Here is a 24,507-nt window from a genome sequence, read left to right on the forward strand (position 1 = left end):
TTGCCTATGAATATGTTTAGCCCTCTCTGAAGGCTTCTGTTTGCAAAAACAAGAAAAAAGAAAGAAAGAGGAAATTATCATTTTTGTGGGAGAAAACTAGCCAGCATTTTTTGTCCCTAAAAAAATACTAGCCAACATTTCCTGCACGACTGGATCTTTGCATCCGTGGCCAGTGGCGGGGCACCCAGACAAATGCCAAATTGTATATCCAGTCCGTGCGTTCTTTCCGCCCGGAATCAACGGAAACGCAGCAGAGCCAGGCCGCCGCAACCTTCGCTTCGCTTTCCGCAAACGTGACCGCGAAGCCGCCGTGAAGTCGCCGCCGCCTCCAGCTCACTCCGGAGTCCCGAGGCCGCAACAAGTCTCACCCTCGCGGCCTCCGCCCATTTCAGCTCCATCGGCCGCGCCGCAACGCTCCCTGTCCGAGCCAAGCCGCGCCGCGACGCCTCCGCCCCTAGCCTAGCCAGCCTTGACCCCGTCGGAGCCTCAGGTAGATGCGAGAGAGGTCGCCTCCCGCGGCCGTGTGATGGGCAACACGTGCGGCGTCACCTTTAGATCCAAGTACTTCTCCAGCTTCCGCGGCGCGCCGGAGCGCCACGACTCGGGCTACGCGCCCGTCGCCGCCGCCGCCGCCGCCGCCGCCGATGCCGATGCCGACTCGCCGCCGGGCAAGCGGCCCTCGCGCCCGGCGGCCGTGGCCGACGCGGCCGCCCCGCCCCCCGCTGCCGGCATGCGCCGGGGCTCGCTCGCCCCCGCGGAGCTGACGGCCAACGTGCTCGGCCACCCCACCCCGAGCCTCCACGACCACTACCTGCTCGGCCGCAAGCTCGGGCAGGGCCAGTTCGGCACCACCTACCTCTGCACCGACCGCGCCACCGGGGCGGACTACGCCTGCAAGTCCATCGGCAAGCGCAAGCTCATCACCAAGGAGGATGTCGAGGATGTGCGCCGCGAGATCCAGATCATGCACCACCTCGCCGGCCACCGGAACGTCGTCGCCATCAAGGGCGCCTACGAGGACCAGGTCTACGTCCACATCGTCATGGAGCTCTGTGGCGGCGGCGAGCTCTTCGACCGCATCATACAGCGGGGGCATTACAGCGAGCGCAAGGCGGCCGAGCTCACGCGCATCGTTGTAGGAGTTGTCGAGGCGTGCCACTCGCTCGGGGTCATCCACAGGGATCTCAAACCTGAAAACTTCTTGCTGGCCAACAAGGATGACGACATGTCGCTTAAGGCCATCGACTTCGGCCTCTCCGTCTTCTTCAAGCCTGGTGAGTCACTTCAGGCAAGGCAACAAAATTTAACTTCCTTCCGCTGCTGCGGAACCCAAATGTTTCGTTGGTGGAATTGAGATCACAACCACCCACAAGATATACTACTATGGAGGCAAAAATTACAATTCAGTGTTACTGTGTTAAAAAAAATCAGGGTTATCTTTTAACTTCATCATTAACAGCTTCTAAGGTGGTTTTCAGATGCAACAAATAGGAGCCACTTTAAACTCCACCCCTGTTCCTACCCTACTATCTCTTGTCCTATATGTTCACTTTGTTAGGAGTAATGTGCATCTTATGGACCACTTATTATATTCATTTTATTCAGAATTATCTTATGAACAATTCCTTATGCTGTTTTATTTTTTTCAGGTCAAGTTTTCACTGATGTTGTCGGAAGCCCTTACTATGTAGCTCCAGAAGTGTTGCGCAAACGTTATGGGCCAGAAGCTGATGTATGGACAGCTGGTGTAATTCTTTACATACTACTAAGTGGTGTACCACCATTTTGGGCAGGTAGAGCATTATGTTTGATTGTTAACTCTGATTAATACTAGAACTCCTTTCTAGCCTTTTACTACTGCTCTAGGCTGATTTTCTGAATGTACTTATTGCAGAGACTCAGCAAGGAATATTTGATGCAGTATTGAAAGGCGTTATTGATTTTGATAGTGATCCCTGGCCTGTTATTTCTGATAGTGCAAAGGATCTCATAATGAGAATGTTGAATCCTCGCCCCGCAGAGCGTCTAACAGCACATGAAGTTCTATGTTAGTTACTTCCACCAGGACTCCAGATCTTGTTTCTTAATTCAGGTCCTTGGGTGAATATGTTGTTCTGATACCTGTTCTGAGCAGTGTGGCCATCTCGTAATGCCTCAAGACATATATCTGCACAAGCACAACATTGTTTTGGTTGATGAGAAATAAGATCTTTTTCAGAGTCTCACTGACTCATGGAAACCTCAATTTCTAAACTCTTGCAGTTGGGAATTTCGAACTTTAATCTGTATGGGATTGTTCTCAGATATGTACCTGTTATTATCTAGTCCCTCCGTATCAAAATATAAGACGCCTTTTGACACTATGATAGTGTCAAAAATCCGTATCAAAATATAAGACGCCTTTTGACACTATGATAGTGTCAAAAAGACGTCTTATATTTTGATACAGAAGGAGTATTAGTTCATCTCATGCTTGTTTAAAAGGGGAAAACAAACCATTTAGTATGTAAAAAACAGAGCAATATATATGTACAATACATGTACAATTGTGTAATAAACATGTAAAATAATCTTTTTCTTACTTGTTCAGGTCACCCTTGGATTTGTGATCATGGAGTTGCTCCTGATCGTCCACTTGATCCAGCTGTCCTTTCTCGCATTAAGCAGTTCTCAGCAATGAATAAGTTAAAGAAGATGGCTTTGCGAGTACGTACCTTTAGCTGATCCTATAGTAATTAACCATGTGCAGCAGTGAAGTTATGTCCATTTGCTTTATAGTCGTTATAATGTTCATTGCTTTTTCTCATTTTGTGTTAACTTTATCATCACAAATATCCTTTATTAGTGTTTCTACTGATGTATGTTTTAAAGAAATCAATTGGATTCTCTTGTCTTCTGTTGACTTATTGTGACACTATATTCAACAAATAATGTACTGACGTTACCCCCGAATTACCAGTCTGCTATTTACTCAAGATAACTACTTTGTCTAGTGTACAATTAGTAATCTAGTCGTGCGATTCTTTTTGCATTTCATTTTGTTTTATCTTATGTGGCACAATTGCTTGGTTTTGTATTAACAAAGGATTTCCATTTATTCAGGTAATTGCTGAGAGCCTTTCAGAGGAGGAGATTGCAGGATTAAAAGAAATGTTTGAGGCAATGGACACAGACAATAGCGGTGCAATTACATATGATGAGCTGAAAGAAGGCATGCGAAAGTATGGTTCAACACTAAAAGATACTGAGATTCGTGATCTTATGGAAGCGGTAAGTTGGCTGAACATCAGTAACAATGCTCGCTTGGACTTGCTAGCTTAAGTACCTTTCCTTTTGTTTTTAGTTCTTCTATGAGGCATCTTAGCTTCTGACTATGAAAGGGCCATAAGCTTTGGCCACTTGGTATTTGTGGGCCTGTCAGCTGAGTAGGAAACATGCAATGCCATTAAATTATTCTGCTTCCCCAGTTTTATGATGGTTTGCAGCTTGTGTGAGACTATTCTCAGCTTGAATGAATTGGATATAAATATCTTTATATTGAAACTAGTTTGTTTAACTGATCTATTCCAGGACTTCGAAATTTAACACACTTTTCTTACTTTATGTTTACCCCGTCTGTCTTTGTGATCTACAGCTGAAACGTATTTTACTTAGAATACTCAATCATTTTATTTCCATGGAAAATGTGCTTATGTGCCTATGGTGCAACTTCAGTTCAGTTTTGTCTTAGCCGGTGCTCGACTCCAAAGCTTTTTCAAAAACTCATTTAGCTCTTCAGATTTTATGCATTAGTCCCTACAAGTTTAAGGTACTTAAACTACAGGTCCTAGCTCCTGGCACCACAACTTTCTTGTCTGTTTCGTTACTGCCCCTCTTTCATACCGAGCATATGTTTTATGATGCAGGATTTTAGAATCATCACTCCTAAAAGGAGTAACTTATGGTCTTACATGTTATTTGGTTTCATTTGAATAACTTCAGGCGGATGTGGACAACAGTGGAACCATTGATTATATAGAATTCATTGCTGCTACATTGCATCTCAATAAACTAGAGCGAGAGGAACATCTTGTGGCAGCCTTTTCTTATTTTGACAAGGATGGTAGTGGTTACATTACAGTGGACGAGCTCCAGCAAGCTTGCAAAGAGCATAACATGCCAGATGCTTTTCTTGATGACGTCATAATCGAAGCTGACCAGGATAATGTAAGTAAAATGAAGCTTATAGTGCCGTACACTTATAATACTTTTAATGTTAAATTAGATTGCATATGTTTCTATTAGTTTGTTATAACTCACACATGTAGTAGGGTAGGTATATGCTGAATTATAAGCAGCTGGAGTATCTATGGCCTTTAAATTGTGCTACATGCTATAGCTATCCTAGTCCTAGTTCCTAAAACAAGACTGTAACGCCTGGGTGCATAAACCTTCAAAAGCTCTCTATTGAAAATGTCTACAGATGTAACTTGGGGCATAGATGCTCGCCAAATGATACCATATGGTGCAATGATAGACAAGTACATCTCACTAATTTGTCACTGTAGAACCTTTGAACTTTGATGTGTTGCTGCTTGTTTGCAATAGAGCTTTGATCTAATTGCGCTTGTCTGTCTCTTGTTCTCTAGGACGGTCGCATTGATTACGGAGAGTTTGTTGCCATGATGACAAAGGGCAATATGGGAGTTGGGAGGAGAACAATGAGAAACAGCCTGAATATAAGCATGACTGAATGAGACTCTGCTATACGGGACACTGCCTGCAATTTTTTGTACGCTGCCAGTTGTACGTGTGGGCATTCTAATTGGTGGTCCTCTAAATCTAACTCCTGCTATTTCGTCCATGAAATGTATGGGGGAAATCTCCTATATCTTTTGTGAACTGGGAATGAAATGTTCATATATTCCTTTTTTGTTTCTATTGATTTCTGCAATGTTTTTTTTTTATTTCTGCAATGTTTCATTCAGAGTTTAGTTTGGTTCATCATGTTCAAGTATTGTATCCCTATACGTCCGGGCGGACGGCCGGGTCACTGGCAGGTCACAAAATCCCGACCTAGACGGTCTTCTCATACTGGCTCTATATGTTGGGCTGACTGGCACCCCTCACATCCTACCCAAATTTAGGGAGGATATGGGGAGGCCCGGACGCGCTCGGGCGCGTTTGACACGTCGGATTTGGTCCATGCTGGCCCAGCTGACACAACATATATTCGTCCCGTATCTGCATCCTGGATCAAACCTAGCCAATCCACTCCACTTGGTCAAACCCTAGCTGGTCCACTCCACTTGGCCACTCCACTTGGCCCCAAATCTCTGTTCCGGTGATCTTCGGCCTTCTCTGGGACATCATCTCATGCGGGGACGAGGAGGCGATGGTCGTCCGCCGCTCACGGGAGGAGTGTGGCCGACTGAGTTTGGAGTTGATCCGGCTGGAATCCATTGCGTCGGCGCAACTGGCGCTCGGATCCGTCGGGGCTGGAGGCTCGAGGCACGTACCTTCTGCCTTGCCGGACGCGGTGAGGTCCTTTTGCCGCCCCATCTTCGGTGCAGAGGTGTATGAGTGTTGCAGGGACTAGTGTGCCTGCCGTGCGAAACAAAGGGTGTGGGAGGGCGGTCCGTGCCATGGCCGGACCCCCCTCCCCCGCCCCCAAAGAGGAGAAGGAGGACAATGACTGGTTGGGCAGCTCCGGCGATGAGCAGATTTGGCTTGATCCATTTTGTGTCTTCGAGCACCGTGACAAAGATGCCAAGGGCACCGGCAAGGGTAAAAGCGGCCGTGGATGATCTTTCTCCATAGATAGTATGTAGGACATGCCAATTTTTAATAGGCCGATGGTATGTATTGATGTAGTAGTCGGATGCTACGTGTGGGATAATGTAGATGCATGTGGTTGTATGGATTTGATACCCGGTTGTGGAAGTGGATATTTAATGAGTGACCGGTCACTCTTCACGGATGTTTGAACTTTCGAACTGAAGGGAGTGAATTGCAAAAAACCACCACATTTGGGGCATCGATTGCGGAAAACCACGGGGTCGCTAATCATTTGCAAAAAACACCGCACATTCAGTAAACTTTTTGCAGTGTGCACTGATCGACCGATTTGCTTCGTTTGAGTGCGTTTCCGATAGCTTGGGCCTGCTTTCCTCCTACGTGGCATAACAGACCTCAAACGGCGCCGTCTGGTCGAGACGACTTGGTCGGCTAGCATCGGTCGGGCCGACCGCGCCGCCCCCACTCCACTTCTCCCTCACTCGCTCCTCTGCTCTCCCTTGGTCTTCAATGGCGAAACCTGGCGGCGGCGTTGGTGGCGGCGGCGACGCTTCCGCTGGCAATGCTGGTGGTGATGGAGATCCACTCGAGCTCTGCGGGAGCTCGAATCCTTCTCAGGCGGTGCCTCCTCCCCAATCCCTGGACCCACAGTACGCGGCGGCTAGGGCATTTGCCAAGGTGGTGAAGGCAAATCCGACGGGCAGCCAGCACTTTGCATCCTCCTTCGGCGGTGTGGTGTAAGCCATCCATCCTCCCCCCTCCTCAGTGTTTCCCTGTTTCCCCGATCTGGATTCTAGGGTTAGGGTTCTAGGACAAGTACAGAGTTGGGGATTATGTTGTAGGTATTTGGTTTGGATTATTGGGTTACAGTAATGGTGGTGAACTGCAAATTAGCTTGCCCTTAATTATTGAGTCATGCTAACTGAATTTTATCTGTAATGTTTGGGTTCTAGGTACACAGTAGGTATTTGGTTAGGATTATTGGGTTACAGTAATGGTTTGGAGTGCAAATTTGAACTGGTCAGTAGTTTAACATAATTGCACAAGTCAGTCATGCTAACTAAGTTGTTTTTAAGTTAACTGTAGCACTAGTTTAACATAACTGAATCTGCACTGCTCAGTCTTGCTAACTAAGTTGTTTTTAACTTAACTGTAACACTAGTTTAACATAACTGAATTTGAACTGCTCAGTCATGCTAACTAAGTTGTTTTTAACTTAACTATAACAATAGTTTTAACTTAACTGAATTTTAACTGCTTAGTCATGCTAACTAAGTTGTTTTTAACTTAATTGCTCAGTAGTTTTAACTGCAATTGCACACTAGTTTTGAACATAATGGCTCAGTAGTCAGTTGTAAATGAGATTTAGCTGAATTTTAACTAAATTGTTTAACACTAGGTTTGACTAAATTTTATCTATATTGTTCAACACTAGTTTTATCTGAATGTTAACAACTATGTTAAATGAACTAGGTTGGATGATGAAGAATGGGAAGTGAGGTTCCATTTCTTTGATAAAGATAATATGGAAAGAACCATTTGCTTATCAGACATAACATACTGGAATCTTATTGCACTAATAGAGTTGGAAGGCTTTAGTTCAAGAGATTATATGTATTATGTCAGAGATCCAGGAGTTGGGGTTTCAGGAATGGAAGAATTAACTGATGATGACAAGGTGGAAGAAATGTTGGATGGCATATGTAGTAAGGGAAATAATGTTGTTAACATTATAGTTATGAGAAGTGATGCACCCACACCAGCTGACCTGAACATTGGTCATGTTTATGAAGAGCAAGCCCCTTTGTCTGAATTAGGTGTACCACTTGTCTATGAGGTAGATACTTCAGGAGTTCTTTTCCCCGGTCCAGTGAAGCCCCAACCACAGCATGTCCAGGTCATGAACACCCATGAGATTTCATGTTTGAAGCTTAAGGGTCCAAGTGAACTAGAGTTTGCATTGGACTATGGTAATGAGAGGCATGAGTACTTCATGAAGACAGACCAAGATTAAGAGAAGATTGAGCAGATGATGGAGCAGAAGAGGAATGAAGAGATTGAAAAGTTTAGGACCAATAAGAAACAAAAGGAGAAGTACAAGGTAGCAAAGAGAAAACTTCCAGAGCTGCTTGCTGAAGAGTTCACTGATAGTGATAGTGACAATGAGATTTTAGAAGATGAAGACATAATAGCTAGGCTGGAGGCAATGAAGAGGCATAGAGCTGATCCCCTCAATCACTTTGAAGGAGACACTGATGTAAAAGAGCTTTATGAAGCAGATGAGGAGGAGTTGGAGCATGAAGCATGAGAGGAGGAGGTAGGACAGGATGAGCAAGCTGAGGAGGGTAGGAGAGGAGGAAGCACTATAGGAGGAAGTAGTGCAGGAGGAAGCAGTAGCACAAGAGGAAGCCAGAGGAAGGGGCCAACAACCAGATCACAAGCAAGTCTTGACAAAATCATAGAGCAAGATTGGATACCTTCATCTGATGAGGAGAGCAACCCAGGTGACTTAAGTCAGGATGATAATGATGGTGCTCAGCTTCCAACAATGAGGCAACCAAATGATAGGAAGAGCAGGGCCAGAAAGCAGAAGCCTAGGGTTTGGTATGATGAGAAGAGGGAGAACCCACAAGAACAATTTGTGAAGAAACTTTGTTTCATAGATGTCCAGCAATTCAGGAGAGCACTTCTTACATTTCACATCTCACAAAATAGGAACTACTCTTTTCATAGAAACTGCTCAGATAGAGTTATTGCAGTTTGCAGTACAGAAGACTGTCCTTTTTTTCATTGCTGCTTCTCAAATTGCACATGAGAAAACACTTTGTAAGAAGATGAACTTGTACCACAATTGTGCTGCTGTAGGAGAGAGCACCAAAGTGACTGCAAGATGGTCGGCACATGAGTGTGAGGAACAGTTGAGGGCAGACATAAACACACCAGTCTAGACCATAATAGTCAATTTGAAGAATAAACATGGAATAGAAGTGTCCATTCACATGGCCTACAGAGCAAGGAAAGCAGCTAAGAGTGTTGTCCAAGGAGATCAGAGGGCACAATACACAAGGATAAGGGATTACCTCCAAGCTGTGTTGGATACCAATCCAGAAAGTAGATGCATTGTTACAACAAAGCAATTGAAGGCCCATCCTAGCATAAATCCTAGATTACATGGCTTGTTCATGTGCCTGAATGCTTGCAAAGAGGGTTTCCTAAATGGTTGCAGACCCTTCATATGTACGTATATTAATTTGTGTGAACACAATCATTTATGTTATCCTAGTATAATGTGATATTTTCTGCTGTAGGTGTTGATGGCTGCTTCATTAAGTTGACCAGAGGGCAGCAAATACTGGCTGCAACTGGTAGATATGGTAATAACAACATCTTTCCCATTGCATTTGCAATTGTTGACAAGGAAGACACTGCCAACTGGTCATGGTTTCTAACACAACTGAAATATGCTCTTGGTGGTGAGTCAGGGAAGCATGGCTACTACACTATCATATCTGATAGATAAAAGGTAACTCATACACCATAGTACTTACGAATAGTGCAAATTAGAACATGCTTAGTGCTTACAAATAGTGCAAATTACAACATGCTTAGTACTTACAAATAGTGTCTTCTGGCATCATATTCAAACATTAGTTTACTTTCACAGGGACTTCTTAAAGCAATAACCAATGTATTCCCAAATTGCCCTCAAAGATTCTGCCTTAGACATATTTATCAGAACTTCCAAACAGCTGACTTTAGAGGTGAAGAGTTAAAGAAATACATGGATCAGGCTAGTTATTCATATATTGAGCATGGATATGATCAAGCAATGGATGGTATGAAAAAAGAGTGTCAAGCAGCTTGGAAATGGCTTAGTAAGATACCAACGCATACATGGGCTAGACATGCCATGGACACAAATTGTAAAACTGACTTGGTTGTGAACAACATAAGTTAAGTATTCAACAAAATGATACTTGATGCGAGAGGAAAACCAATTAAAACCATGGTTGATGGGACCAGAACAAAACTGTTAGTTAAGTTCAATGCTAATAGGACCAAGACAGAGACAGCTAAGTGGCAGATATGCCCAACATATGCTGAAAAGCTGGAAGAAGCTAAACATCATTCCAGATTCTGCCAGTCAATCAAGGCTGGACCTGATCTATACTAGGTTACAACTAGAGAAAGCACATATGTAGTAAATCTGAAAGATTTCACATGTGGGTGTAGAAAATGGGACATGACTGGGGTTCCTTGCAATCATGGTGTTTTAGCAATTAACAAGGCTAAACTACATCCAGAAGATTTTTTAATGCTTTCTTCAAGAAACCAATGTATTAATAAGCCTATAGTCCAATTGTCTACCCGGTGCCTGGGCCTGATCTATGGCCAAAGACTGGGACCCCTGACATAGAGCCATCTGTTTTAGAGACAAGTCAGGAAAGAAGCAGACAAAGAGGAGAAATAATTAGTTTGAGAAGCCAGCTCCCAAGGATACTTCTAGGATGGCATCAATCACTTGTAGTAATTGCAATTTGAGTGGGCATAGGTACACTAGCTGCCACAAAAATCTTAAGCCAACCCTTGCAATGAGAAGGAACCAACATTAGGTTAATTGTCCAAAATTTAGTTTATGATTATATTTCCTAGACTATGTTCTAATCTTTGTATGTTTACACTGCACGAAAACAGAAGAGTTGATGCAGCTTCATCAGCCCCAAGGGCATCTCCTTCAGCTCCATCAGTACCCAGGTTAAGAACTACAGCTCCACTAGCACCTAGGCCAGCTCCATCAGCTCCAGTAGTTCACAGGGTAAGAACTACAACTCCACCAGCACCTAGGCCAGCTCCATCAGCTCCCCCTGCAACTAGGAGAGCAACTGCATCTACTGTTGCTGCTTCTAGGCCAGGTTCATCTAGTGCTGCAGCTACAAGGCCAAGTTCATCTACTGTTGGTGCTTCTAGGCCAGGTTCATCTACTGCTGGTGCTTCTAGGCCAAGTTCTTCTACTGCTGCAAAGAAAACCTTCATACCACCTAGAGCTTCAGGTACTGGAAGGCTGAGAAAACCTTCTTACATGATGTTGATACGTCTCCAACGTATCTATAATTTATGAAGTATTCATGCTATTATATTATCCATCTAGGATGTTTTATATGCATTTATATGCTATTTTATATGATTTTTGGGACTAACCTATTAACCTAGAGTCCAGTGCCAGTTTCTGTTTTTTCGATGTTTTTGAGTATCACAGAAAAGGAAAACCAAACGGAGTCCAATTGACCTGAAACTTGACAGAGCTTATTTTTGGACCAGAAGAAGGCCAGGAAGTAAAAGAACTGGGCCAGAAGAGTCCCGGGCTGCCCACGAGGATGGGGGGCGCACCCACCCCCCTGGGCGCGCCCCATGCCTCGTGGACAGCCCGGAGACCCCCCTGCCTTGTTCCCGACTCCAACACCTCTTATATAACCCAAAACATCCAGAAAGAAACCTAGATAGGGAGTTCCGCCGCCAGAAGCCTCCGTAGCCACCGAAAACCAATCTAGGCCCTCTCCGGCACCCTGCCGGAGGGGGCCATCATCACCGGAGGGCATGGAGGAGGATCTCGGAGGGGCCATCATCACCATGAAGGCCAAGGACCAGAGGGAGAACCTCTCCCCATCTAGGGGGGAGGCCATGGAGGAGGAAGCACAGGGGGAGAACCTCTCCTCCTCTCTCTTGGTGGCACCGGAGTGCCATCGGGAGGGGAATCATCGCTGCGGTGATCGTCTTCATCAATATCACCATCATTATCACCATCCTCATCTCTTTTACGCGGTCCACTCTCCCGCACCCTGCTGTAATCCCTACTTGAACATGGTGCTTTATGCCAGATATTATGATCCAATGATGTGTTGCCATCCTATGATGTTTTGAGTAGATATCTTTTGTCTTTGGGTTGATTGATGATCTAGATTGGTACGAGTTGTATGTTTTATTTTGGTGATTTCCTATGGTGCCCTTCGTGTCGTGCAAGCGTGAGGGATTCCCATTGTAGGGTGTTGCAATACATTCATGATTCGCTTATAGTGGGTTGGTGAGTGACTGAAACACAAACCCGAGTAAGGGGATTGTTGCGTATGGGATAAAGGGGACTTGATGCTTTAATGCTATGGTTGGGTTTTACCTTAATGATCTTTAGTAGTTGCGGATGCTTGCTAGAGTTCCAATCATAAGTGCATATGATCCAAGTAGAGAAAGTATGTTAGCTTATGCCTCTCCCTCATATGAAATTGCAATGACGACTATCGGTCTTGTTAACAATTGCCTAGGACAATTCCGCATACCGATCCACCATTATTCCACACTCGATATTTATAATATTTAGTAATATATTCTAACTTTATGATAACAGCCCCTACTTTTATAATTTATCTCTCCGATATCATGCAAAGTTATCCTCTTCATACCCACAACGTAGTTTTATTTCTCGTTTCTAGTTGGAAGCAAACGTTCGGTGTACGTAGAGTCGTATCAGTGGCAGATAGGGCTCGAGAGAATATTGATCTTACCTTTAGCTCCTTGTGGGTTCGACACTCCATACTTATCACTTCCACCTTTGGAAATTTCTACGATGATTCCCTGCACTTGGGGATTATCAAGCTCTTTTCTGGCGCCGTTGCCGGGGAGCAATAGCGTGGGGTTGATATTCTCGTGTGTGCTTGTTTGCTTTCTTCACTAAGTAGATTTTGTTTTTCATTTTTATTTCTGTTTAGTTGTGGGTGAAACATACAATTTTTTTAAAATGAATTAAAATCCAAAAAAATTACTTGCCTCTCATGTCTAAAAAGTTTTTCAAAAAGAGAAGTGATTGGAAAGTTATGCATTGAAGAAGTGAGGGTCGACCTTGAGCACTTGTGTTCATGCTCACGGAAACAATGTAGAATTTTTCATGGAAGTTTCTCTGTAAATAATTATCCCTTTATATATATCCATTGTATTATAAAAATAATGTTCCAAGCTTTGGTTTTAGGACGATTAGATTGCTTGTTTACTATGTGCAGAACAAAAACAGAAACTTTGGCTGTAGCGCGTGATTTTACATTTTTTACTGGAAAGTAAAATGAGTCTGAAACTTTTTGCACATTACTTATGTATAAATTTTTCAAATTTTCAAATTTATTTCATAATTTTTGGAGTTACAGAAGTTTACTAAACCTGCAGATTACTACAGACTGTCCTGTTTTAGACAGATTCTGTTTTTCGTGTGTTGTTTGCTTATTTTTATGCATCTATGTCTAGTATCGGAGGGTATGAGCCATAGAGAAGTAGGAATATAGTATATAAATTTCTAATATGAAATTGTAAGGAGTTTGAAACAGTACCTAAAGGTGGTAATTTGCTTTATTATACTAACGGATCTCACAAAGTTTTTGTTAAAGTTTTGTGTGGATGAAGTGTTCGAAGAACGAGGAGTTACCGATGTGAAGAATAAAGATAGGCAAGAGCTCAAGCTTGGGGATGCCCAAGGCACCCCAAGTAAATATTCTAAGGATACTCAAGCATATAAGCTTGGGGATGCCCCGGTTGGCATCCCATCTTTCTTCTTCAACAATTATCGGTAAACCTCGGTTTTTGTTTTGTTCACATGATTTGTGTCCTTTGTGTTTTTCTTTTTCTTTAAGAACCATGCTAGTATGAGATAGCCCTTCATTGGTTTATAGAATGCTTCATGTGCTTCACTTATATCTTTTAAGTATGATCTTATAGAATTGCTCTTTGTGCTTCACTTAAATCTTTTGAGTATGGTTTTATAGAATGCTTTGTGTGCTTCACTTATACATTTTGAGCTTGGATATTGGTTAGTTCATATTAATTGTAGAATGCTCCATGAACTTCACTTATATATTTTGTAGTATGAATAATACTATCATCTAAAGCGGGTTTGGAAGAGTTTCAACTTTAGGAACTAGTGATCCCGCTATTCCGAATGAGAAGAATTTTGCTTATGTGGAGAGTAGAAAAATTTCTATGCTTGTAGATCATGAAAAGAATGCTTTATGTGATGGTTATATTGTTGGAATCATTTATGATGCTACTGAAAATTATTATGAGGGAGGAATACATGCTTGTAGGAATTGCAATAATATCAAGTTTCCTCTCTATGTGCTTAAAGTTTTGAAGTTATACTTGTTTTGCCTTCCTATGCTAGTTGATTCTTGTTCCTATAAATTATGTGTTCAAAAAATCCCTAGGCATAGGAAGTTTGTTAGATTCAAATGTGCTAGTCATATTCTTCATGATGCTCTCTTCATGTTTCAATTCTTATCTTTTATGTGAGCATCATTGAAATCATCATGCCTAGCTAAAAGGCATTAAAGAAAAGTGCTTGTTGGGAGACAAACGAATATTTACCCTTACTTTTTTTGTGTGTTCTCATGATTAAGCTACTGTATTAATCATGTATTATAGCTTTTTTTTCAATAAAGTGCCAAGTAAGACCTTTGGGAAGACTTGGGTGAAAGTTAATGTGATCTTGCTGTAAAAAACAGTAACTTTGCGCTCACGAGATTAGCTGCCACTTTTTTTACAGAAGAGTGCCTTGGTGCTGATTATTTTTGCATAAGATTAATAGAAAAATTCCTCATGTCCACCAATTTATTTCATAATTTTTTGAGTAGCAGAAGTATGGTTAGTGTTCAGATCATTACAGACTGTTCTATTTCTAACAAATTCTGTTTTCATTGCATAGTTTGCTTGTTTTCTAGTTTCTATGGCTTATATTCCTCAATATAAATTATAGAAATGATATGGTACAGTAGGCATTGTGTGAGAACAATTATGATCCTTGTCTTTGACAGTACCAAAGTAAATGGTTTATTCTTAATCATACTAACCTATGTCACGAAGTTCCATTAAGTTTTGTGTGATTGAAGTTTTCAAGCTTTGGGTGAGATATCGATATGAGGAGAATAAGGAGTGGAAAGACCCTAAGCTTGGGGATGCCCAAGGCACCCCAAGATAATATTCAAGGAAGACTCAAGCGCCTAAGCTTGGGGATGCCCCGGAAGGCATCCCCTCTTTCGTCTTCAAAACTATCGGTATACCTTACTCGGAGCTATATTTTTATTTGTCACATGATATGTGTTTTGCTTGGAGCATAATTTCAATTTTACTTGCTGTTTGAATAAAATCATTGGATCTGAATTATCAAATGAAAAAGAATCCTCCCATGGCTAGTTAATTGTTTGACTACTCAGTGTCCTTCACTATTATCTTTTGGACTAGTTTGTCATTTACTCACGTGCTTCACGTATATCCTATGAGTAAATGGTTGAATAATTGAAATATCATAAACCTGAATTTATATATGTTTCATATGCTTATACCATGGGGAGTAATGACTTCACATAGAATAAGTATAGGTAGTAAACTTATTGAAAGTTAGCAAACGTAGAATTGGTCACTTGAAAAATTCATGAAATAATATTGAAGGAAGAGAGATTTCACATATAAATATACTATCTTGGACATCTTATATAATTGTGAGCACTCATTAAAATATGACATGCTAAAAGGTTGATGTCGGACAAGGAAGACAACATAATGGGTTATGTTCTCTTGTATCCGAAATAAAGTATATTGTCTTGGATCATCCAACATGTTGAGCTTGCTTTTCCCCCTCATGCTAGCCAAATTCTTTGCACCAAGTAGAGATACTACTTGTGCTTCCAAACATTCCTTAAACCAGTTTTGCCATGAGAGTCCACCATACCTACCTATGGATTGAGTAAGATCCTTCAAGTAAGTTGTCATCGGTGCATGCAATAAAAATTGTCCTCTAAATATGTATGATCTATTAATGTGGAGAAAATAAGCTTTATACGATCTTGTGATGTCGAAGAAATAAAAGCGACAGACTGCATAATAAAGGTCCATATCACAAGTGGCAATATAAAGTGACGTTCTTTTGCATTAAGATTTTGTGCATCCAACCATAAAAGTGCATGACAACCTCTGCTTTCCTCTGCGAAGGGCCTATATTTTACTTTTATCTTCTACCGTATGCAAGAGTCATGGTGATCTTCACCTTTCCTTTTTACATTTTATCCTTTGGCAAGCACATTGTGTTGGAAAGATCCTGATATATATATAGGACAAATGTTTCCTACAAGCAGTGGTAGTTACCACCACTTGCGTTTTGTATGTTGTATGTAGTATCTGACGAAACCGAGAGTATGTACGTGTAGTATGTAGTATATAACAATGATTAGGTAGTATATATACTATTTTTTAGGTAGTATATACCTTGTTTTGAGTATGCTCTTTTTTACGTATAAATATGTACGTATTTCACAAGTATAACAAAAACTATGGGTTCATATGTAATTTTTTCATGTAACTTGCTTTGAAATATCTTAGATATATTATATGAACATATTTAAAATAATAAAATTGTATATATAGTACCACATGGTAGTATATGAGATATGTGGGGTAACTACCACCGGGTGGTAGGATGGATTTTCCCTATATATATCCAATTGGATGTAAGTTATCATGAACTATTATTGTTGACATTACCCTTGAGGTAAAAGGTTGGGAGGCGAATCTATAAGCCCCTATCTTTCTCTGTGTGATTAAAACTTTGAACCCATAAATATCACATGAGTGTTAGCAATTATGAAAGATTAAATGATAGTTGAGTATGTGGAGTTTGCTAAATCAAAGCTCTGACAATGACCCTTCCTAAAAATAAGATGAATTGCAATTGTTTGATGATTGAGAATATATAGTTTGTTAGTTTCAAGAGAGTTTATGATCTATACTTTAACATGTGAATAGCTTGTTACTTGATCATGAAAAGTTTTATGAAAATGAGAGCTACTGTTATGATATATAATGATGCTAGAAAAAGTGATTGGAACTATCATTGATGAAACTTATGCACTTACTAGCATTCACACTTCATAAATTATTTCTTTTATCATTTACCTACTCGAGGACGAGCAGGAATTAAGCTTGGGTTTGCTGATACGTCTCCAACGTATCTATAATTTATGAAGTATTCATGCTATTATATTATCCATCTAGGATGTTTTATATGCATTTATATGCTATTTTATATGATTTTTGGGACTAACCTATTAACCTAGAGCCCAGTGCCAGCTTCTGTTTTTTCGTTGTTTTTGAGTATCGCAGAAAAGGAAAACCGAACGGAGTCCAATTGACCTGAAACTTGACAGAGCTTATTTTTGGACCAGAAGAAGGCCAGGAAGTAAAAGAACTGGGCCAGAAGAGTCCCGGGCTGCCCACGAGGGTGGGGGGCGCACCCACCCCCCCTAGGCGCCCCCCTGCCTCGTGGACAGCCCGGAGACCCCCCGCCTTGTTCCCGACTCCAACACCTCTTATATAGCCCAAAACTTCCAGAAAGAAACCTAGATAGGGAGTTCCGCCGCCAGAAGCCTCCATAGCCACCGAAAACCAATCTAGGCCCTCTCTGGCACCCTGCCGGAGGGGGCCATCATCACCGGAGGGCATGGAGGAGGATCCCGGAGGGGCCATCATCACCATGAAGGCCAAGGACCAGAGGGAGAACCTCTCCCCATCTAGGGGGAGGCCATGGAGGAAGAAGCACAAGGGGGAGAACCTCTCCTACTCTCTCTCGGTGGCACCGGAGTGCCATCTGGAGGGGAATCATCGCTGCAGTGATTGTCTTTAGCAACATCACCATCATCACCACCATCCTCATCTCTTTTACGCGGTCCACTCTCCCACACCCTGCTGTAATCCCTACTTGAACATGGTGCTTTATGCCAGATATTATGATCCAATGATGTGTTGCCATCCTATGATGTTTTGAGTAAATATCTTTTGTCTTTGGGTTGATTGATGATCTAGATTACGAGTTGTATGTTTTATTTTGGTGCTATCCTATGGTGCCCTTCGTGTCGCGCAAGCGTGAGGGATTCCCGCTGTAGGGTGTTGCAATACGTTCATGATTCGCTTATAGTGGGTTGGTGAGTGACTGAAACACAAATCCGAGTAAGGGGATTGTTGCGTATGGGATAAAGGGGACTTGATGCTTTAATGCTATGGTTGGGTTTTACCTTAATGATCTTTAGTAGTTGCGGATGCTTGCTAGAGTTCCAATAATAAGTGCATATGATCCAAGTAGATAAAGTATGTTAGCTTATGCCTCTCCCTCATATGAAATTGCAATGACGACTATCGGTCTTGTTAACAATTGCCTAGGACAATTCCGCATACCGATCCACCATTATTCCACACTCGCTATTTATAATATTTAGTAATATATTCTAACTTTATGATAACAGCCCCTACTTTTATAATTTATCTCTCTGATATCATGCAAAGTTATCCTCTTCATACCCACAACGTAGTTCTATTTCTCGTTTCTAGTTGGAAGCAAACGTTCGGTGTACATAGAGTCGTATCAGTGGCAGATAGGGCTTGAGAGAATATTGATCTTACCTTTAGCTCCTTGTGGGTTCGACACTCCATACTTATCACTTCCACCTTTGGAAATTGCTACAATGATTCCCTGCACTTGGGGATTATCAGATGTCTGAGTGGTTCAATTGTTCTCAGGGCAGCAAGAACAAGTAATTTCATGATGGTGATGTTGAAAACAATTTCAAGTTTGTAATGTTGAAAACAATTTCAAGTTTGTGATGTTGAAAACAGCTATGAGTTTGTCATGTTCAAACCAGTTTAATTCAGCCTATTTTGGCTAGTTTGTGATGGCACTATGTAAGTTACCTAATTATGGTTGTGATCAAGACTTTTATGCATGAGGATGTCAAGTAGACTATGATAATCACTACAAGAAAAGACGCATCCGTGACATTTTGGGCCGAACGAAATTTTTTTCTGTCATACATATGACACTTCTGTGACGATAATTGTGACAAAACCTGCTATCATCATAGATGTGGTGGGCTCCTACTTATATGATAAAAAATCATGACAGAAAATGGGCTTTTCGTCCTGGGCGGGCTGGAGACGCAGCTGCATGACATTCTTTGGGCCGTCCATGATGGAAAAAACCGTGGTAGAAGCGAGGGGGAGGAAAATTTCGGGGAGTTCCCGGTTACGGTGGGAGGTTGGGGGCCGAGCGATGCGCGTTTCTCTCGTACACGTACGCGCGTGTGTGCGAGGCATTGGCTCTAACTGAACCCGAGCGAGGCGTTGGGCTCTAACTGAACCCGAGCGATTGCACTGCAGGCTACGCGTTACTGAACCCGAGCGATCGATCGATGGCTGTTAAATGAACCCGATCGAGCGATTCCTTCGCTACTGCTGCTAACTGAAGCCGATCGATGGTGCCTCTGGGATGAACAATGAGCGTTGCGGGGGGGGGGGTGGATGAACAGTGAGCGGTGGCGTTGCCTTTGGATGAACATTACCCCGTGGTGTGGTGGAGGGCTGGATGAACAGTAGACGGTGGAGGGGTGCCCGTAGAGGGGTGGTTGAACAGGACCCCGTGGTGTGGAGGGCTGGATGAACAGTAGACGGTGGATGTGTGGTTGAACAGTAGCCGGTGGAGTAGTGCGCGGTGGAGGCTGGATGAACAGGAGCCCGTGGAGGCTGGAGGAGGTCGACGGTGGAGATGAACAGTATCCCGTGGAGTCTCGTTTTGCGGTACGCCGCACCCCTCCCGTGGTCCCAGCAGTCAGGGGCAAACGTTTTTTTTCACGAAATACAGTGGCTCGTCCGGTGGGTCCCAGCTGTCAGGTGGAGGAATCATTATTTTCCGTGTAATAAGGAGGCACTTCCTTGCTGCGGCCGTGGATCCAGCTGTCAGCCTCTCCACGTACAGTCCATGTCTGATGGAAGTCGTTCCTTGACCACGTTGACCACGCCACGCCGAGAGCACCAGGGCGGTGGACGACGACGAGGCCTAGGAAGGGGATGACGGGGAGCCGGGGAAGACGCGGTAGTGGAAACCCGCGCGGAGAGGAGTACGAGGGTTCACTGGTTCGGCTGCGGTGTGAGGCTACCGTTGCCGCAGGGCCTGGCCAGCGGTGGGAATAGTAGGGAGGCGGTGAGGCCTCCGCGGCAGCACAGCCGACCACGGGAGGTAGGAGCATGCGACACGACCGATGCTTCTTTGGGCGGCTGGAGCAAGAAGACCAGAGGTTGAAGAAGCACTACGGCCGTTGGATGGACATCGTACGGTCACTGGAGTTAGAATCGTTCATATTGACTAAAGTTGACAAAGGCCCCCGTTCCAGTCAACTTAGTAGGCCCACAAGTCAGCCTCCCACCATGGTGGGTCCCAGCTAGCAGGGGGAGTATTCATTTTTTTGTGCGTAATAAGGAGGCACTTCCGGTGGGTCCGAGCTGACAGCGGGGGGAACGTTTTTTTTCGCGAAATACGCTGCCCCGTCTGGTGGGTCCCAGCAGTCAGGGGGAAACGTTTTTTTCGCGAAATAAGGTGGCCCGTCCGGTGGGTCCCTGCTATTAGGTAGAGGAATAATTATTTTGCGGTAATAAGGAGGCACTTCCTTGCAGCCGCCTGGACCCAGCTGTCAGCCTCTCCACGTACAGTACTCTTCCGATGGAAGTCAGTCGTTGACCACGTTGACCACGCCGCGCCGAGAGCACCAGGGCGGTGGTCTGGACGACGGTGAGGCCTAGGAAGGGGACGACGCGGAGCCGGGGAAGACACATCAGTGGAAGCCCGCGCGGAGAGGAGTACGAGGGTCACTGGTTCGGCTGCGGTGTGAGGCTACCGTCGCTGCAGAATAAAAGGGGGTGTGGGTGAGTAGAGGGATGGCCTGGCCAGCGGTGGGAGTAGTACGGGGCGGTGAGGCCTCTACGGCATCACAGCCGGCCACGGGAGGCAGGAGCACGCGACACGATCGGCACTGCTTTGGGCGGCTGGAGCAAGAAGACCAGAGGTTGAAGAAGCACTACGACAGTTGGATGGACATCGTACGATCACTCTGGCTAGAATCGTTTATATTGACTAAGTTGACAAAGCCCTTGGTACGCGTCAACTTAGTAGGCCCACAGCTCGGATTTGGCAGAGAACATGTAGCTCATTTGCGATTTGTAAGAATGTACAACCCATTTTTTAATTCTAATGGAATTACTACAGCCCATTTACAGTTTGTTAAAAGTACAACCCAACTTCTAGCTAGGACAACGATTAATAATTTCAAACAACCGCTCAAAACAGAATTTTAAAAAAATTCCCACATTTTGATGGGATCCGAAATATTTTTATTCGAAATTTCTAGTTAGGCTAAATATAATTTCAAAATAAAGTTGTATTACGTTAAAATCCAATGAAATATTGCGAGCGCAACAAGTAATGAAATTAAAATTTTCAAATTCCAAAAATGATATATTTTTCAAACTAATTACGTGTTTGGTGCATAGTAACTGTCCAGTTATTATAATTACATCCCATTTATTATTTCTTAAATTCCATTTTCTTGTTAAGCCTAATGCATACCTCCTAGGAAAGTTTGCAGCCCAGCGGGCGGAGAATAACAAGTTGACCCGAATATTGTGTACAACTGTCGGCCCAGTTGCATTGCTGATGTTGAAAAAAAGACTTGTGTAGTACAGTACAACCTAACATGGTTACTCAACCCACATTCAGCGACGCCGGAAAGGCCCAAACAAGGCTTCTGTACAACATTTTGAAGTCACTGAGCTCAATTAATAACTTAAAAAAAGTTAGATTACAGTGGAACCTAATTAAAAGCTGTCACGAGCAAATAAATAATTCAACGGGCCCCACTTGTGCATGTGCGCGCGTGTGTGTGTGTGAGAGAGAGAGAGAGAGATAGAGAGAGACCCATCGGTCGATGTTCGTAAATACATCTTTCAGCCATATGCATTGCTGATGCTCAGTAAAAACTTATATAGTTGACACAATCATATAGAACATCATAGCACACTAAACTTGCATACAAAAATTTCACGCAGGCAGCACAATCAGGATGGAAGCAGTTGATCGCTACGGGAAGGGCTATGTTGAAACCAACGAAGTCGTACATAACGGTTCATCGTCTTTATCAATGACGGGGAAATATCTTGAATGTTGTGCAAAGAAAACAGACAAACAACACAATAAGTTCTGCTAGCACATTCAGTTGACGTACAACCCTTTCTAAAAAAAGTTCAGGTACAAAATTAGAACAGGTCACAATCAAATGTACTGGCATATCAGTGCTTCACACCCATAGCTCGGTTTAACTAGTATCTGACAAGATTCAGTTGTTACCTCAAATTAGAGCACATCCAGGCAGCCAGCCCTGCCTCTTCTCCCAAAGAAGCAGTGGCCTCCGCCGCGCGATGGAATAGGCCCTGTGCCATCCATCGTTCCGAGCAACACGGGGAAAGTATGATGTTGACTACTGTAATGGATGTCGTCGACGGACCCTGGCACCAGCGGCGGCGGCAGGACTTCGATTGATGGATTGACCACTTCTTCGACATGCACAAACACTCGATACAGGTACATCCCTAACATGGTCCGCGACGGCCTTGGTGGAGATGAATAGTACAACCCCTGTTCGTGCACCGGTATCTCAACACTAATCACCTTCGGTATGGTGGACGCCTTCTTCATCCATGCCATAACCGTCAGAGCCCAGTTGTCTGGAGGAACAAACATACTTACGAGCTCACCTCCAAGGTCGTTGATAAGCTCGTTCATGGACTTGCTGTTCCAAGAACGTCGAGGCATGCCGTGGAAGGTAAGCTTTGTTAAAAACTCAAGCTCAGAGGGCACCGAGCCCCATCCTGGGTGCCACCGATCAAAGCTCACCAGCGCGCCATCGCAGAACAAACGCCGGGAAGATTCGAACACATGACTATAGTCGAAAGTTGTCCGGAACCTGACGAAGAAATCAGCCGGTGGCGGACAGACTTCGACGAGCAAGTCACTTATTTGGATGCTGTACGCAATGCCAAGAGCTTTGACAAGGTCGTCCGGCGAGATGAGAGGCCGGTCGCCGTTGATGGTTACCATCAGCACTTTCCCGGCAAACTGGTCGTCAAGCGCCGCCATGCCACTATTGAGCGACAGCACGCAGCGACTGAAGGCAGGACGAACCTTAGGATCTCTGGCTCGGAGATCCGCGTTGACCGACGACATGATAGTGCGCTTGAGTACAGGGAGTACAGGAGGGGGATTTGGGGGAACTGGAGTTGGAATCGAGATTCCAGAGGTGGGGGAGGGGCGGGAGACTGGGGATGAAAAGGTAGCATGAATTTCGAGCACGCGCCAATATGCTCTCGGCGCGCAAGCGCACGAAAACACCGGTGGCGCCCACATGTCGGCCTAAGAGTCCTTATTCTTTCTTTTTTGGAGAGCCCGACCTTTTTTTCAGGATCTTTTGAGAGCCCGGCCTGAGAGTCATAATTGACCTGTTTGGCATTGCGTTACTACTCGGCCCATATTCAACGACACCTCACTGGCCCAAACAAGTGTACATCATCGAAAAGACACTGAGCTCAAATTATATAACTTGAAAAAAGGAGATATACTTTGAACACTGGAGAATGGTGATGCCCTCATTTAGCCCACCAGTAGTTCGAGACAATAAACAGTTCGAAACAACGATATATACAACATTCAAACACTGACTAGTGACTACTACTGACATAAACAACAAGACATGATAGTTCATAAGAAGTCTTGCTACACCACCAAAATGCACCCATCTGCAGCGCTCAGACTCTCGTGATCCAGACGAGAATGACATTCTAAACAGAAGCAACTATTACATAGTAAGAGTGACATAGACGAGGATGACCAAATGACAAGGAATATGCATAACAAAAGAAAGAACTACCCATCCAGAACCAGCAACAAAGACAACAAAGTCATTCGAAGAGATGATCCAACACCATCATAATTTGCAGCCCCGCTTCAGCGACCAGTGATCCAGAGACACCAGTACTCCACCCTTTCGATGCAACAACCCAATTACCTATCAACCTGAAGGCTTGAACCACATCACTGCCTGTCGTAATTGAGACGTCCAAGGATCAAAGTTAATCTGGATGCCTTTTCCATTCTCACCTTCTTTTGGTTGCAGGCTGTATCATTGACAATCAGGGGAGTTTGCTCCCGAACTCCTAGGGCTCGCCGTGTAGACACAGTTTTCCATAGCAAACAAAGCCTCTCTGCCATCAAGGTCCTTGCCAACGGTGATCTCCTGGTTAATCAGATAATTGAGTCTGAGAAACAGAGAGTGTGAACCAAGGCTGTTTACCTGCCTCCAACTAAAAAATCCTAAAGGCCCCAACAAGCCGGTATCCTGCTCATAGACGTAACAACCAGTGTCCGGATACTCACGTATTACACAGTGCTTGTATACAGTGGGTTTTTTGCAATATAACTTTTCCGGCTCATGTGTCCGAATGATCATCAGTCTTTTGCCGTTGTCTGATCGAGCGAGGAACCAGTTGTGCTTCCCTGTTTTTGGCAAAGGTGGTGTGATTACAAAGGGCAGTAACTGTAGGGACACTGCATCATATCAAAAAGGACAAGCATTGTTAATGTGAGATTAGCATTGTTCAGAGTATGAGTAGGATAATGCAAGAAACATCATTGATATGTCCCTATTGGAACTGGGAGGAAAATACAGGGAAATGTATACTGGGTTCGAAAATATAGAAGTGCCATGCATGGTTATACTCATGTTATCTCGCAATCGATTCTTCACAGGAAACTACCATGTCATGCATGTTATGTAATCA

At 43.7% G+C, this 24,507-nt stretch overlaps 1 protein-coding gene across 1 annotated transcript; it reads left to right on the top strand.

Moving 5' to 3' along the window:
• The first annotated feature begins 212 nt into the window (after window positions 1-212).
• Window positions 213-4,918, top strand: LOC125514155 (calcium-dependent protein kinase 5). Its single transcript, XM_048679430.2, has 7 exons — window positions 213-1,274; window positions 1,650-1,793; window positions 1,895-2,047; window positions 2,591-2,706; window positions 3,103-3,270; window positions 3,982-4,206; window positions 4,629-4,918. The coding sequence occupies exons 1-7, from the start codon at window positions 527-529 to the stop codon at window positions 4,734-4,736; spliced, it is 1,662 nt and encodes a 553-aa protein (XP_048535387.1). The 5' UTR covers window positions 213-526; the 3' UTR covers window positions 4,737-4,918.
• Window positions 4,919-24,507: the final 19,589 nt, after the last annotated feature.

This window comes from Triticum urartu, chromosome 6A, assembly GCF_056163025.1.
Source record: "Triticum urartu cultivar PI428250 chromosome 6A, HENAU_Tu73, whole genome shotgun sequence".
NCBI classification, from domain to species: domain Eukaryota; kingdom Viridiplantae; phylum Streptophyta; class Magnoliopsida; order Poales; family Poaceae; genus Triticum; species Triticum urartu.